The sequence below is a fragment of the Trichosurus vulpecula genome, chromosome 4 (assembly GCF_011100635.1).
Source record: "Trichosurus vulpecula isolate mTriVul1 chromosome 4, mTriVul1.pri, whole genome shotgun sequence".
NCBI lineage: Eukaryota > Metazoa > Chordata > Mammalia > Diprotodontia > Phalangeridae > Trichosurus > Trichosurus vulpecula.
In genome coordinates this window covers 329,894,650-329,912,521 of record NC_050576.1, presented here as the reverse complement: position 1 = coordinate 329,912,521, position 17,872 = coordinate 329,894,650, and the positions used below count along the sequence as shown (strand labels likewise).

The 17,872-nt window shown below is 36.9% G+C and overlaps 1 protein-coding gene across 3 annotated transcripts; it reads right to left on the bottom strand.

Moving 5' to 3' along the window:
* Window positions 1–12,504: 12,504 nt before the first annotated feature.
* Window positions 12,505–17,474, bottom strand: LOC118845780 (coiled-coil domain-containing protein 70-like). Of its 3 annotated transcripts, XM_036753802.1 has the most exons (4): window positions 17,357–17,474; window positions 16,009–16,152; window positions 14,318–14,456; window positions 12,505–13,976 (listed from the first exon to the last, which is right to left on the bottom strand). In XM_036753802.1, exon 4 carries the CDS (start codon window positions 13,737–13,739, stop codon window positions 12,942–12,944), a length of 798 nt encoding a protein of 265 aa, XP_036609697.1. In that variant the 5' UTR covers window positions 13,740–13,976; window positions 14,318–14,456; window positions 16,009–16,152; window positions 17,357–17,474; the 3' UTR covers window positions 12,505–12,941. The 3 variants fall into 3 exon arrangements, with proteins under 3 accessions (XP_036609697.1, XP_036609698.1, XP_036609699.1); XM_036753803.1 differs by lacking the exon at window positions 16,009–16,152 and having other exon boundaries at window positions 17,357–17,471; XM_036753804.1 differs by lacking the exons at window positions 14,318–14,456; window positions 16,009–16,152 and having other exon boundaries at window positions 17,357–17,471.
* Window positions 17,475–17,872: the final 398 nt, after the last annotated feature.

Sequence of the window (17,872 nt, the reverse complement as noted above, 5' to 3'; positions counted from 1 at the left end):
TCCTTGAACTTAGGTTTCCTATTAAGTAAACTTTTCTTTTATGCCTCAGTTTCCTCTACCACCAAAACTACTGGTCACGAAATATATCTTGTTAACATTCATAACAATGTTTTACAAGCTCATAGGTTTCTTCAAAAGAAAGAGATAGTAATAAAATACCACAAGTTCAAAAACAAAATAGAAGTTTTATTCTCTAATTCCCTTGTTATTTTTAATATTATCAGTCATTGATCATAATTGGAAAATAATATGAGATAATTTATGGAAAACATAATTAAATATGTGCTTCATATAGTTCAAATGCATTATGTTTAAAAGGCATGCCTTACTTCAAACAAAAATATTCTTTTGAATAATATTTGATATTACATATATTATATTATATGTGATATGATATAATAATAATGTTAATAATGTCATGACACTCATGGAAATTTTGCTGAAACTCTATTAATAGCCTTAAAGGTTCATATGAATAATGAATTTCCCCTATCAAAAATCTAGTAAGGTGAAAGATTAGAAGAGCGGCTTCGTAAATTCTGACAGTTCTCTTTTTCCTCCCTATTAATAAAGTATATTATATGTCACATAGACAAATACATCTATTCAAATATATAAATTATAAAAAAGAAAAGTAAACATAAGAAAAACAAAGTTACATAAGAAAAAAAATAAATGTAAGTGATGGTATTCGTGATCATTATTCAATATATATATATATATATTTTTTTTTTTGATTATTTTTAAAATGTTAGAATTTTCTTCTGAATGTGTAATCCCAAATCTTTTTGTCTCCCCTTTGGTTGCTCAGTATTTGCCTACTCATTTTTTTTCCTTATGTAAGTGGCTTATTCAATTCCCTGATATTATTGGTTTGAGTATTATATGATAGACAAACACATAGTTACATATGTGTGTTCATTTGTTTATTAAATATTGTTTAAGATTTTTTCCCCTCTAAATTCATTTTTGGCTCAATAATTTCTTTGGGCTCTAGAATATGAAGATTCTTTGTGATTATTTCATATGTATTTGAATAAAAAATAAATTTCTTCCTTTTCATATATCTTTCTTTTTTACTACTGAATTCAATTTTCTGCATTCAAGTCAAATATGCAACATCCTTCTTCTTTGCTACCTTTTTGTTTGATGTCAGGACTGCTCAGATTTCTCCTCTTAGGAAGAACCCCACCCCAAATCATATTGCCTGCAAGTCTAGAACTTTTAGGTGGTGACAAGAACAATGAATAGAAAATTAGGCTCTGTAGTCATGAAAACAACCTGTATGAGTAGGAAATTCTTTAATAGAATCCTACATAAGATTAAGAAATATTGAAAACTTTAAAATATTTAAAACTTGTCCCACTTGTACTTAAGGCTATTCTACATAATATTAGTGAGAAATTGGCAGAACCTGGTTTTCAGTGTGTTTCTCTTTCTCCTCCATTTTAAGTAATACATTCTAATTCTTAAGGAAGATCCATGTGTATTTTTTTCTATAAGTAGCTAATTTGTTTTAGTAAAAATGTATACTAATATTTGCACAGCTAAGCAGAGGCACAGTAACAGAGGCCATTTATGAATAAAAAAGTAATTTCTTCATATGCGTAATAGATATATTGGATATATATATTGATGTATTGTGGATATATTATGGATATATGGTTACATCATATCCATAATGGATATATTATGTATTTGCATATGATGAATGTTTTACAAGCACATTTTCACGAGAGGCAGTTTAGCATGGTAACCTTAAAGTCAGGGCTACCTGTGCTCATGCCTAGCCTCTGATATATTCTGTGATCCTTCACAAATCAGTGAATTATCCATTGTTAAGGAAAAAAAAACCTTTAAGATTATATAATACCAATAAAGCACCAGCCTGCATTAGCAGATAGAATTTCCTTATCTCTTATTTCTCTATAGTTACCAATGAAATCGGAGGTCTAATCTTCAGCTATCTCTTTCTCTTTCCATTTTTTCTATCCCATCTTTTCCTTTCCTCATCCATTCTTTATCTCTGACTGTTTTTTTTCCTTCTACATCTCTCTCTCTGCAAATATACATGTATAAGTGTATGCCTGTGTACATATATGCATGTGTATATGTCTAAATTGCATATTTTTAAACATATGCAAAATTTTAGATGATTTATCGATGCTCTCTGTCTTCATATCTATCATTCATTACCCACCAACCCACCTTCTCTTTTGCCTACCATTATAAAAAATTGTCAAGAAAATAGTCAAGAAAAAAATCAAAATACTGTCCATACCTAAGATTTTTCATCTTGCTCTATATCTGCATTGTAGCACAGTGAATAGAACACAGGACTTTGTACCCAGAAGACCTGAGTTTGAATTCTGCTTTATGTACCTAGCATTATGACTCTGGGAAAAAAAAAACTATCTTCTCTCTGGCCTAATTTCTTTATCTGAAAAATAGATATAATAGTAGCACCTTACTTCACAATCAGTGCCAATCAGCTCTCTATGCATTATGCCATAATCTCATTGCCTATTCCCCACCATATTAATGAATTATTTGACTTTGTTTTGAGTGAGGGAGGGCTGTGCAAGGTCACCAGCCTCACTTTCTCCTCCAGAGCCATCTGGGTCCAGTGGTCAGATATTCATCAGGATGACTGGAGGCTCACTTCTTAGAGAGTCCTATTCACTGAATGGGTGCTACCTCACTCAAAGTGAGAAAATGAAAAGGCCTTAGCCTAAAAGGCCAGGGTCTCCCATTGTATCTCCTGTCAACCTGATGAATATCTGTCACTGGACCCAAATGGCCCTGGAGGAGAAAGTAAGGCAGGTGACCTTGCACAGCCTTCCCTCACTCAAATCATGGTCAACTGTAAGTCATGTCATCATCTCCCTGATGTCATGGTCCTCTTCAAAAACAAAGGACAAAACACACAACAACCCACAACAATGAATTACTTACACATTGTAAGTTATAGTAATCCTATAATAATTTGATAATATCTAATATCTATTATATGGTTGTTTATATTAGTAATAGGTAATAGAGAGCATATTGTTATGGATACTATAGATAATATAGAGCAAACAATTAAGTTCTAAGGGGAAAATGCAAAAGTTAAATGTTGCCTCCCCTTCCCTGCCTCCTCAAGAAGTTTACAATCTAATTTTGGAGACAGGGAAAAAGTTTAATAATAATTATAATAATAATTAAAATAGATAAGGAAATCATATAAGTTAGAAAATAATATAGTAAAAACCAAAAACATAAAATTTGGACTTATTATATAGAATGAAAAGGATATTTAAGATTAATTAAACACTTTATCCAATAAACAATTTTTGAGAAATATTTTCAGTCAAAGACCAATTGCATTCTATAGGGTTCTTATGAATTTCCTGTAGGGAATCATCATCCTACCATTAACCATATCTACTTGGTATGGAAAAAGAAAGTAGGTGCCAGATGCAGTTCTTTCATGTGGATGGGAAGTAGATATTTGGAGAGGATGGTTTTATTCTCCATTATAATGCAAAAATGTTATCTCTTACCTAGTCAAGTCAAGCCAATAAGCATTTATTAAGTACCTGCTAAAAGGCAAAATCTCATTCTTGGGCATAAAAGCAGAAAGGGATGGGGAAGACAACAAGTAAGTGCCTACTGTGTGCCAGAAACTGTGCTAAGGACTTAATATTGTCTAATTTGATCTTCTTATCAAGCCCGTCAGTGAGATGCTATTATGATCCTCATTTTGTAGGTCTGAAAACTGAGATAGACAAGGGTCACAAAGCTAATAAATGTTTGAGGTTAGATTTGAACCTGGGTCTTTCTAGCTCCAGGCCCAGGTTCCACCAGCCTCTGGAATTTTCATCATAATATTCTATTAATTTTGTCTTCACAAAGGGTTCTTTTTTATACTTTATTGAATAGCTTCTTTCCGTCCCATCTTTTCCTTCACCCATTCTTTCTCTATCTCTGACTGCTGCTTTTCTTCCACACATCTTAATTCCTCTCCTTTCTTCAAATCTTCATCCATTTATATATTGTATTACTCCCTTCACTAATCATATTGCCTGCCCACATATGCTACAGGTTCTCCAAACCTTGCCCAAGAGCATTGACTTGGGAGAGGGTTCTCAATCACCATGTCCTTTAGTTGTTCACTCACCTTACCTATTTCTTTCTTTGAAAAGAAAAAATGTCCACTGTAGAAATGGGGAGGGACTCATTTTTTTAGGATAAAGTGGTCACGAAGAAACAAAAAATGATATAATACAAACCCTGTACCTAATCCCTCATTGGTCTATGACTGGCCTATTTCCTTTTCTGGTTTTTCTTTCTGACTTCTTTTACATCAATTCTTACATGAAAGTCATTGCTGACAACATGTTTGCAGGTTAATCATGGCAGCAGGGGGAGTAGCTGGTTCAAAGGAAAATAATTTTTCGACTAGTTTGCAAGAATCATTACACCTTGAAAAAGAAATATTCTCAGTTCTGAAAGAGATTTAGTAATGCTATCTTTTCTGGACCCATTTTACACTACATCTTTCTACCACTTTCCTTACAAGAGAATGCCGGCCTCCTACCTGAAAAAAAATACTCAGAGCTCATCCACAAACATATTCGTGTGAAAATCAAACAAATGATGATGAGAAAGTAGAGTCAGAGCATATTAAATTTCTCATTAGGCCTACTGCCTAAGTCACATAAAGCTCTCTCTCATTTATTCTAGTCACTATCCACATAGACTATTAAACATTTTTATGGACAGAACAGGGAAGATGAAATTATTAAGTTCAGTAACCTACCATTTAGAATCAGAGCATGTATGGACAGAAGAGATCTAAAACATCATTTCATACAGCTCCCTCATCTTACAGATGAGGAAACTGAGGCCCAGAACTGAAGTATTCAAAGTCACTTAGTCAATAAGTAGCAGAATTGGAATGGTCCTGAGAGGCTTGCGCGCTAATAGCCACAGGAATAATTACAATGTCAAAGACAGGAGAGAGTCAAACTATAAGACTGGCACACAAAATCAGCAACTATATAAAATCATAGAAGTGTTAGGACAGTATGTTTAAGGATTTTATCATTCAGTCAGTATCAGTTCTGTCTGACTTTCCATGACTCCATTTGGGTTTTTCTTGGCAAAAATGCAGGATTTGTTATTTCCCTCTCCAACTCATTTTATAAGTGAGGAAACTGAAGCAAACATGGTTAAGTGACTTGCCCAGGGTCACATATATAGTAAATATTAGAAGCTAGATGTTCCTGACTCTAGGCCTGACGCTCAAACCACCGTGCCACCTAGCTGGATGGATGTAGGAGAAATATGCAAATTGCCCCCAAAATAGCATCATTCTATTCAAATATTATACAACAATGAGGTTCTTAATGAGGATCTGAGTCATCAAAATACTTGATCTTATCTAAACTTGATTTCTCACACAATGTCTGGTGAATCTAATTGAAAGATTAAAGTTCAGTAAGGATGCTCAGAATTATGAAAAATTCATTCATATAGTGCTTAGTTCTCTAGTGCTGCTAGATAAATAAGAAACCACGGTTTTAAGGTAAAAGGAACACGATTTCCTTTTGAAAATGAGCTGATAGGTATTCTAAAGCAATTTCTCAGTTTTGTCCATTCTCCCTCCACACCTTTTTTCACATTCATACCCTCTCCATTTGCATGGTCACCACCCTATCAGATCTTGCCTGGACTATTGCGATTATCTCCTCAGTGGTCTCCATGCCACTACTCTCTCCTTTATTCAGTTTGATCTCTACACAGCTGCTAAAGTGACATTCTTAAATCTCATGTCCCTCAGCAATCTTCAATAGCTCCCAGTTGCCTCGAGGGTTCTTAATTTTTGTTTGTGTGTCATGTACTCTTGTGGCAATTGGGGTAGAACCTATGGACTCTTCTCAGAATATTTTTAGATGCATAAAAATAAATTTGTAGGACTAAAAAGATAACTAATTTATGCTGAAATAAAATGGTTTGTTTCTTTTTCCTCCTCCAAGATCACAGACCCTTCGAAAATCTAACCACAAAATCCTCAGGGGTCTCTAAACCCCAGGATAAGAATTCTTACTTTAGATCATTTAAAGATTTCTTTGATTGACATTTTACACCCTTAACAAAATCTAGCTCCAATTTATCTTCCCAAGATTTGCATATGCTACCTTCTACACAAACTGGAGAGTACAATGAAATTGGCTTCCTTGCTATTCCTCATTCACAGTGTGGTGTTTCCTGTTGTCAGTCATTCAGTTGTGTCTATCTTTTCTTGGCAAAGATGCTGCAGTGGTTTGCCATTTCCTTCTCTAGTTCATTTCACATCTGTAAAATGATGGAAATTGAGACAAATAGGGGTAAATGACTTACCCAAGGTCGTTCAGCTGAAAAGTATATGAAGCCAGATTTGAATTCAGGAAAATGAATCCAGGACCAGCACTCTATCCACTGTGTCACCTAGCTGCCCTATCACCTATAAATGTGCTAATGAACAATCTATCTATCCCCCATGCTTGGCATTAGTTTTCTCTTTAGATATGCCTCTTTGAATGCCTAGTTTTCTTCACAGATCAGCCTGAGTACTTTCTTCCTCCATGAGGTCTTTCCAAATTCCTCTGGCTACCAAAGCCTCCTCTATCCTTGAAGTTTTGCCTTATATTTACTTTGAACATATTTTGTGTATGTTAATATGTGCACATGTTTTTTCTTCTGATGAGAGTGTAAACTTCTTGAAGGCAGGAACAGTTACATTTTTTTTTCTTTGTTATCTCCCACATGAATGGAAGAAGTACAGTGTAGTGGGTTAGAACACACCTTAGAGTCAGGAAGACTTGGGTTCAAGTCCTGCCTCTAACACATATGGATTGTGTGACCTTAGGCAAGTCACTTAACCTCTAGCATTCTGGGAAATTCTCTAAGGCTATAGGTTGCAGAGAAGCTAGTTTCCTTAGGTGAGAGCTCCCTATAATGATGAAATCACAGGTCTGGTCCGTACCTCTAGAACTTAGGAATGCCTAGCACATAATTATTGCTTGTTAATCAAGCAATTCTCTATGAATACAGAAAAAGAATATTCCACAAAAGGAGGTGGAACCAAGATGACAGAGTGGAAGCAGAAACCTGCTCGAGCTCTCCCCCAAACCCCTCAAAATACCTGTAAAAGTGACTCTAAATAAATTCTAGAGCAGCAGAAGCCACAAAATGACAGAGTGAAACAGGTTTCCAGCCCAAGACAGCCTTGAAGGTTGACAGGAAGGGTCTATTGCACCAGACTCAGAGTGGAGCACAGCCCAGTATGGGCTACTGCACACAGATGGGGCTGGAGCAGGCCTCAGGGCACTGAATCACTGGCAGCTTCAATGGTTTCCAGACTTCTCAACCCACAAATGCCAAAGACAGCTTCAAATGTCAGTGAAAAAGGTCTTCTACCTGGTTGCTTTCTCTGCTGCACAGAGCCAAGCCAGAGCAGATTGGGCCCCAGGAAACCAGGGGCAAGCCTCATGGCAACTGAAATCAGTGGCAGCAGTGACAGTTTCCGGACTTCTCAGCCCACAGACACCAACGACAAGTTAGAAGATCGGCAGGATAGGTCTGTCCCACCTGGATGAGAGTGGAGCACTGTCTAGCACAGGCTGTTTCAGTGCAGCCCTGGCCACAGCAAACCAGGAGCAGGCCTTGGGAGAGACTGAATCAGCAGCAACAGCAGGAGTTGCTTCTGGAGCTCTCAGCGCACAGACAGTAAAGGGGTTGCCAACACGGCGGCAGCACTCTATTGCTTTGCCCATACTCAGATCTGGGTTGCAGACATAGGAGGCAGTCTCTCGGCAAGGAGGAGGAGCACTAGCACACCAGAGTTTGTGGCCACATGGAAGGGAGCCCCTTCTCATAATTCTAGGGCACAAAAGAGTGCTTGTGGTCACTCACAAACCAGAACACAGACTAGGAGACTTGTATATACCTCTCATTAGATCATACCACCTTAGAAGAACTGAAAACTTGCAGATCCTTAGAAGTATCTCTGAAAACAGCTGTGCCAAACCCCTGAAGCTTGGGACAGTGTGCCCTCCCCACTGGAAGCAGAACCATACTTTAACAAAGAGTTGAAAGTCAAGTAATAGGTTAGAAAAATGAGCAAACAACAGAAAAAAAATTCTGAACATAGAAAGTCACTAAGGTGACAAAGAAGATCAATATGCATACTCAGAGGAAGACGAGAAAGTCAAACTTCCTACATCCAAAGCCTCCAAGAAAAATTTGTATTGGTTTGAGGCTGTGGAAGAGCTCAAAAAAGATTTTTACAATCAAGAGAGGTAGAGGAAAAATTGGGGAGATAAATGAGAGTGACGCAAGAAAATCATGAAAAATGAGTCAATTGCTTGGTAAAGAAGACACAAAAAAAATGAAGAAAAAACATCTTTAAAAACTGACTATGCCAAATGGTAAAAGAGGACCAAAAAGCCAATAAGGAGAAGAATTCCTTAAAAATCAGAATTGCCAAAATGGAAAGGAAGTACAAAAGCTCACTGAAAAAAAATGACTTAAAAATCAGAATTGAGCCAATGGAAGCTAATGACTTTACGAGAAATTAAGAAACAATAAAGCAAAACCAAAAGAATGAAAAAATAAGACAACGTGAAATATCTCACTGGAGAAATATGTGACCTGGAAAATATATCCAAGAGAGATAACTTAAAAATTATCGGACTACCTGAAAGCCAGGATCAAAACAGAGCCTAGACATTATCTTTCAAGAAATTATCATGGAAAACTGCCCTGAGATTCTAGAACCAAGAGAGTAAAATAGAAATTCAAAGAATCCACCAATCATCTCCTGAAAGAGATCCCCAAATTAAAACCCCCGTGAATATTGTAGCCAAATTCCAGAGCTTCTAGGTCAAGGAGAAAATATTGTAAGCAGCCTGAAAGTAACAATTCAAGCATGGTGGAGCCACAGTCAGGCTAACACAAGATTTAGCAGCTTCAAAAGGATTGGAGGGCTTGGAATACAATATTCCAGAGGACAAAGGAGGTGGGATTACAACCAAGAGTCACCTACCCAACAAAACTGAGTATAATCATTCAGGTGAAAAATGGATATTCGATGAGATAGAAGACTTTCAATCATTCTTGATGAAAAGAACAGAGCCAAATAGAAAATTTGACTTTCAAAAAGAATACTCCAGAGAAGTATAAAAAGGTAAGCAGGAAAGGGAAATCATAAGGAACCTACTAAGGTTAAACTGGTTACATTCCTACATGAAAGGATGATCATTGTAACTCATAAGACTTTTCTTGTTTTCATGGTGGTTAGAAGGAGTATATATAGACAGAGGTTACAGGTGTGAGTTGAATATGAAGGGATGATATCTACAAAAAATAAAATGAAGAAGTGAGAGAGGAATGTACTGGGAGAAAGGGAAGAGGGAGAGGTAGAATAAGGTAAATTATCTAACATAAAAGAGGTAAGGAAAAGCTTTTACAGTGGAGGGGAAGAGGGAGGAAAGTGAGGGGGAGTGAGTGAACCTTTCATCAGAAGGACATACACACTCAATTGGGTATAGAAATCTATCTTACCCTATAGGAAAGTAGGAGGAGAAGGGGATAAGAGAAGAGGAGGGGGTGATAGGAGAGAGAGCAGGTTGGGGGAGGGGATAGTCAGAAGCAAAACACTTTTGAAGAGGCACAAGCTGAAACAAGAGAGAATAGAATAGGATGGAGGGTAAAACATTTAGCAATAGTGTGAAAAAAATGCAAATAGTAAAGGGGATATGGGAAAACGGGACATTAATATATATTAATGTACTGTTAGTGGAGTTGTGAACTGATTCAACCATTCTGTGGAGCAATTTGGAACCATGCCTAAAGGGCTATAGAACCATGCATGCCCTTTGACTTAGCAATACCACAACTAGGTCTGTATCCCAAAAGAGATTAAAAAAAGAAAAGGACCTATATGTACAAAAATATTTATAGCATCTCCTTTCTGGGGGCAAAGGATAAGAAATTGAAGGGATGCCCATCCATTGGGGACTGTCTGAACGAATTGTGGTATGTGATTATGATGGAATATTATTGTACTATAAGAACTGATGAGCAGAATGATCTCAGAAAAACCTGGATTTACATGAGCTGATGCAAAGTAAAATGTACTGCATGCAAAGTAACAGCAATATTGTAAATTGTGAATAACTTAGATATTCTCAAGAACACAAAGATCCAAGACAACTTCAAAGGACTTACAGTAAAAAATGTTCTCCATCCTCAGAGAAAGAACTGATGGTGTCTGAATATAAATTGAAGCATACTTTTAAAAAAAAATTAGTATATGTTTTCTTTCACAAACATGACTTTTATGGAAATGCTTTGCATGACTACACATGTGTAACCTATATCAAATTGTTTGCCTTCTCAATGAGGAGGCAGGGTGGGGGAGGGTGAAATGGAAAGAATATGTAATTCAAAGTTTTAAAAACAGATTTTGGGGCAGCTAGGTGGCGCAGTGAATAGAGCACCTGCCCTGGAGTCAGAAGGACCTGAGTTCAAATCCAGCCTCAGACACTTGACACACTTACTAGCTGTGAGACCTTGGGCAAGTCACTTAACCTCAATTGTGTGACCAAAAAAACCTAAAAAACCAAATGTTAAAAGTTGTTTTTACATGTAACAGGAAAAATAAAATACTAAATAAATAGTTTTTTAAATAGAAATGTTCTGGCTAAGAGAGAGAAATAAATGATTATTAAGAATAGGGTTACAAGAGCATATAGGTTAAAACTGAAAGAGACCTAGTTAGATTTCATAGCATCAAATCCCCTCATTTTACAGGTGCCCGGAAAGGTTCACAGGACTGTGAATGCAGATTTGGTGGGGACCTCTGTGATGGATTCAAAGCTCACATTTCACAGATGAGAACTAATGCCCAGGTTGGTGAAGTGACTTAACCAAAGATATGTCAGAGACAAATTTTATACCTAAATCCTAACAACCAAATTCAATACTTTATTTTTTTGTTATGTTGTTCAGTTGTGTCAGTTGTATCTGACTCTTCATGACCTCATTTGGGTTGGCAAAGATACTGAAATGGTATGCCATGTCCTTCTCCACCCTATTTTATAGATGAGGAAACTGAGGCCAACAGGGTTGTGTCTGAGGCCAGATTTGAACACAGGAAGATGAGTCTTCCTGACTTCGGCCCCTGAACTCTGTCTGCTGGGACACTTAGCTGCCCTTTAATATACTGTTGTTGATCAGTCTTTTTTAGTTTTGCCCAATTCTCTGTGACTCTATTTGGGGTTTCTTGGTAAAGATTCTGCAGTGGTTTGCTATTTCCTTCTCTAGCTCATTTTATAGATGAGAAACTGAGACAAACAGGGTTATGACTTACCCAAGGTCTCACAACTAATATCTGAGACCAGATTTGAGTTTATGGTCTTCCTGCTTCAGCCCCAGCACTTTATCCACTGTACCACTTAGCTGTCCCTCTTTATCTATATCTCTACTCTGTATCTAAATCTATATTAATACACTATACTGCCTCAAAGCAACTTCTTAAGAGGGTCACCAACACCTGGGAATAAACAAGAGGGATTAAAATGGTTTTTCACTCATTTCTCAAAGTTTCCTTCCTCCCGGGACAGTCTCATAGCAGCTTTGGATAAAGGCTTGCTGGGTAGAACTTTCATTCCCTAAATACTTACCAAGCACCCTTGTGGTAGTGGCAGAATTTGCTTCCTTGATGGGAATGTGGGATATAATACTGCATATGACAGTATCACTGCCCTAAAATGATACTAATTTTACTATACATTTTTAGCTTTCCCTCCCCCTGTCCCCTTTTCTTGCTTTTCTTATTGCTGCAATGGTTTCCTGGTGTAGGCATGAAGTGATTCGGTACCCCTTTCTACCTGAAGTGTAGCATCATCATTGTGTGAACTTGTAAATATTATAAAAACTGAGGTCAGACCCTAGAGCCTCAACCACTTCTGTAGCCTGTATGATAGGAAGAAAGTCATTTACTGTCTCTGGGCTTATTTCCTAAGATATAAAACAAGGGAATAAAACTAAATGATCCTTAAAGTCCTGTTCTCCAAATCTATCTTTTGAATAGCAAGTAAACTTTGTAAGGGGCACACTCCTAGGTGAGTTCACTGGAATCCATCTTTTCATACCTCTTTCAAGGAAAAAAAAGAGGTGGGAGTGAGGGAAGTTAGCAGATCTTGAGAGCTCCAGAGTTCTGAGTTACATTGGGCTTATGCTGATTAGGTCCCTGATCTCTAAGTTGGGAACTTATCTTGTGGGCAGACAGGCTCCGAGATCACACAATTGGCTAATCAGGAGAGGGGTCAGGTCTGTGAATGGCGTCGCTGTTTCCTGACTGAGCAAGACAGGAGAAATATCCTTAATTTTTTAAAAAGAGACTAATGCACAAAGAAAAAGAAAAAAAAAGAAAGGGGAAACCTAGCTAGTACATCTTTGAGGGTTCTGGTTCCTCATCTGTAAAAGGAGAAGGGTTGAATTTCCTGAACTCTGAGGTCCCTTCCAGCTCTGGATCTGTGATCCTTTCCTTTCAGAGTAATTTTGGTCAAAGACCAGAGGAAGAGAGAAATACATAACAGTAGCAATCTAAATAATATAGCAATAAAACTCGGACACCATTGCCCTTTTGAATCTTCTTCAGCACTGTATTGTTTCCAGGACCTGCTACTGAGTAAGTTTAAAATGGTAAACTTCGAGGCTTTGGCGCCAAGTCCAGTATAATCATTTCACCGTCATCATAATCATCAGTCATCCCTCCGGGTGATTCTCATGGTCTTTGTCGACTGTCTGTATTCTCATTATCTTTTCATCTTATGCAAAATGCCCATGATCATCCTTCCTCAGCGGTATGTATGGGTCACAGCCACAAACTGTCTTTCTCCTCCGCTTTATTCTACATTTTCACAGCTAGCTTGGGAGTCCTCTTCATTCTCTTTGAGCATCTTGTTCCACTCCCTAAGTACCTTGGACTCCTCTCGAAGGGCTCGGTCCTCCTCCTGCAGGGCGTTGTTCTCCTCCCTGAGAGCCTTATTCTCCTCCCGGAGAGCAAGATCTTCCTTCCACAGAGCTTGCTCTTCCATACGCAGGGCCTTGCCCTCCTTCCGCAAGGCCTGCTCCTCCACGTTCAGGGCACTTTCCTGATGCTGGAGGGCCTTGATCTCCTCCTGGAGGGATTTGATCTCTTCTTGAAGAGCTTTTTCCTCATTTTGGAAAGCTTTCCCCTGCTCCTGGAGAGCCCTGATCTGTGCCTGAAGGGCTCTGTTCTGTTCCCAAAAAGCTTTTTTTTCCTTACTCAAGGTATTACTTTTTTCACAGAGGGCTTTTTTGCTCCCCCAAACAATCCTCTTCTCCTCCCAGAGGATATGATTTTGTTGTCTAAGGAACTGGTTTGCCTCCCAAAGTATCTGGTTTTCTATTCTAAAGGTCCTATTTTCTCCTCGAAGAGCCCTGTTTTCTAACCAAAGGAACTTATTTTCTTTGCGGAGTGCTTTGTTCTCATCCCGAAATATTTTGTTATCTCTCCAAAGATTTTTTTTCATCTCGTGTTGTTGTTGTTGCTGTTGGCGTTGGGGTTGTTGCTGTTGTTCATGGTCATGCTGATGTTGCTCATGAATGAACGAGGGAAAAGAGAAAAAAAAGCGGGACAGCTGCCCCTTACTGATCCATTTGGAACCCAAGACAACCATTTCTTCACTTTTGTATGAGGATTAAAGTAAAATCCAGTTAACTTTGTTCACATGCTGAGATCCACCAAAGAAGAAATGAAGTTTTGTTGTTTTTAAGCAGAAAATGGGAAGGTCATAATCTTACAGAAGTCTTTGATATGAATCGGACTGTAATTGGTTCCAAACTGGTATCTAGTGTTGGTGACTTTGGCAAGGACTAGTATGGCAGTAGTCTAAAGCAAGGTTCACTCAGTTCCACTGCCAAAATATAATGAAAAAAATCCAAACACATATTAATAATTATGCAGACTTTATATAATGCATAACTCTAAGAATGTGAAATAAATATATACAAATTTTATTCTAGCTGCTTTTTGCTAGTACATGTCTAGTTCTTTTTCAAATATCTTCCTGCTAAACTACTTATTGCCTGTTACCTTAAGGCCTACTTCTTGTTGTGGCATTAAAACAAATTTTATTAGAATTTTCTTGGTTTCATAAAGACCAAACAACTCAGGAGAAGGATAATATACCATTCTACAAATTCTAATTAATATATTATTAGTGATACGAAACATAAGCTGGCAATCACTACTTACATTTGTGCTGTCTTTGAATTCCCCTGGAAGTCTTAGGCTTTTGAGTGCAGGGAACAGTCAGCAGGTTAGGTCATCTATAGTGATGTCATTTACAAGTGTTGACAATGCTGCTACAGTGAATGCTACCTGTAATGACTGCCTATGTTTTGTCCCAGTCCACAGCCATAAGAAAGGGAGTGAACATACAGAAGATGAATTATTTTTAAAAAAAATATTGATAGTGATTCCTTCCCTTTAAGTTTATCTTGCATATATTACGTATGCATCTTTTATGTGTGTATATATATATATACACACACATATATATGTATGTATGCTTATATTTATATGTACATTGTCTCCCCACAAAGATTCAAGGCCCATGAAAACAGGGAAGATTTTTTTTCGTCTCCCTAGAGCATAGTCAAGCTCTTTTCACATAGTAGATGCTTAATAAATGATTGTTATTGACTGACATGGAAATGAAGGTAAATTTATATGATTAGGTATGTTTTTCTGTCTGTCAAAAGCTTATAATAAATTAGTCTCTGACACCATCTACCACTGCAAGGGTTCTTAACCTGGGGCACATGAACTTTTAAAAACATTATCATTATACTTTATGAATTTAAAAACATTGTTTCTAGACCAAGATCATATGCTTCAGTAAATGGCTAACAATGTCCATGACACACAGAAAGTTAAGAACTCCTGACCTATTATGTGAAAATCTTTTTATTAAAACTTCGAATTTCAAGGGAGGAAGGGAAGAAGGAAGAAAGATAAGAAGGAAGGAAGGTGGAAAGAAGGGAAGGAAGGAAAGAAGAAAGAAAGGAAGGAAGGAAGGAAAGAAGGAAGGAAGGAAGGAAGAAGAAGGAAGGGAGGGAGAAAAGGAAGGAGTGAGGGAGAAAGAAAGGCTGTGAATGATTTTAATAAAATTATATGTAGGTACAGTACACCCTAAATTAAACATTGCATGTGGAACATGTGCCTAGTTTGTGATTCTGTTTTCTTCCCTTTTGCTCTTATGTCTATGACTAGACAGAATCATAGAATCTCTGTTGAAAAGGAACTCAGAAGTCAAGCAGTCCAACACACACCTGAACAAGAATAACAATCCAGAGGACTTTTTTTGAGACTTGGAGTGAGAAGTCTACTGCCTCCAGGGACAGACGTCCCACTTTGGGGAGCTCTGTTAGGAACTTTTTCCTTATGCCAGTCAGAAATCTTCCTCTCTGCAACTTTCACCAAATGCTCCTTCCTCTGTCTTTTGGTGTAAAACAGTATCTCTCTCTCTCTCTCTCTCTCTCTCTCTCTCTCTCTCTCTCTCTCTCTCTCTCTATCTATCTCTTCTATCCTCTCTCTCTCCTCTCCTCTCTCTCTTTTTCTCTATCTGTCCACATATGTGTATTATGCATATGTATTTTATGTATTTATATGTGTATACACACATATACATATATGATCATCTTTCTTCCATACACGTGTGTGTATATTATATATGTATGTATGAGTATATATAATATATTGTGTGTATGTATAGATATGTATGTATATGTGTGTATAATCTCTTTTCCATATACCTACCCTTCAATCAAATACTTGAAGCATCAAGCAATCAGTATATCTTGTAAATAAGAAAAAAAAAGATTACTTAAAGGATTACTTTATACTTATTTTGTTATTTATTAATTGAGAGTTTTATGCATCACCTTTGTATTTGAACCCTTAGTTCAATAGACTAGCAGGATCCTGGGGTCATGGATTTGATTCTCCTAAATTCCAGTTTACCCTCACAAATTGGAGGGGGGGGCAGGATTCATTCCATGGGCACTGCATATACTTTTAAATCTTCACTATAATACAGGATAAGAAAGAAGGAATATCTTAATATAAACCTATTACCTCTGCAGAAGAACAACCTAAAAAGGATATTTATTGAAAGAAGCATGGGTTGCCAAGTGTCATCATTTTATATGTAGGTAGGGCTTCACATGCTTTGATGCTTATACCATAAAAATAAATAATAAAATAATGAAAAGAGCATAACAGGATGTTGATTCAGAATAAATCAATAAAATATACAGTATAATGATACCAGTAAATTCTGTACCCTTGCAATACCATGTGTGGAACTCTTAAAGGTATTTTCAGATGGTTCTGTTATTGGTAAGATTCTGGGACAGAAGATATCAACGTGTAATCACATCACCATCTTTCTGTACTGAGTTATGAATTCACTCAGGAGACAATGGTACTGGACCTGAAGTTTGGAAAACCTGAGTTCAAATCTACCATCAGACTCTTATTAACTATATTACCCCAGGCAAGTCACCTAACCACTCTGCTTTAATTTCATCAGCTGAAAAATGGGGATAATATTAGTATCTACTCCCCAGGGTTGTTTTGAGAGTACAATGATATAATATTTGTAAAATACTTTGCAAACATTAAAGTATTGTATAAAGGTAAATGGTTGTTGTTGTTGCTGTTCTTGTTATAGGAGAAAGCATGATGGACCTTGACTCAGAAGAACTGGTTCAAATCTGGCTTTTGATACACATGGCTCTGTGAACCTGGACAAATCACTAAATCCCATGCGACCTCAGTTTCCTTATGAGGAGATTGGACTAGAATGGTCTCTGGAGTTCCATGTAGTTATAGATCTATGATTCTATAATCCAATTTGTTCATTCTGATGATCGTACTTGGTTATGACTAATCTTTTCTGATTAACTTAAGGCATTTCTATATACGTATTATAATCAAACGAATGAAAAGTTGGGTAATCTCAAAATAAGATTCCATATCCAGATGCAGAATTACTAATTTGAACACGTTGCTAGACTTTCAGTTATTCCCAGCATCATTACGATTTTCCCAAGTTTGAAAAATAAGGATCTTATAGCTTTGATATAGACCTACTATTGATTTGTATAGTAACCCTTATCATAACAATTACAATAGGAAGAAGAAAAAGAGAGACATAATAAGAAATAGAAAAATTAGGATAGTGCCTCTATTAATGTGAAAAGAGATCGTTTTAATGCCTTAACTTACTAAGACTGGAATAGCCGCAGAATTGTCCACATCTGGAATTAAAATGAGCCTGGATTTTATCTAAGTAAGTGCCATGTTTACTTGATCCTACTTATGTGGTAGTTGTTGCTGCCATGGTAGCTAGGAATTCATACTCAATGTTAAATAACAAAGAACTCTCTGAATATTCCATTTTAGAATGCAGTGTTTCCTTGGTTTTAAAGATGACTAGGGCAAATGTCTTATGTTTGTCAAGAATGTAGTTTTGTCATTTTAAATAAGAAATTCCTAGAACATCCGTGAGTTTGAGTTTATATCTGAATAACATTTTAGTTTCAAATACTTTAGACTTTAAAAGATTAGAAAAGGTTTGTAGTTTCTTCTACCCTTCTACATTACTTTTACAAATTTCCTGGAACTCTGAAGACAAAGTCTCTGCTTGTTTCAAAAGGGTCTGTTTGGTATCATTCTGAATAATGTGCACATTTCAAGATGGACATCTACTTGCCTTTGTATTTTATGAAATGAAATGAGATT

What these genes read in the sequence shown, in the direction of transcription:
- LOC118845780 (XM_036753802.1), bottom strand. Translation starts at nt 13,739, where the DNA reads ATGGTTGTCTTGGGTTCCAAATGGATCAGTAAGGGGCAGCTGTCCCGC.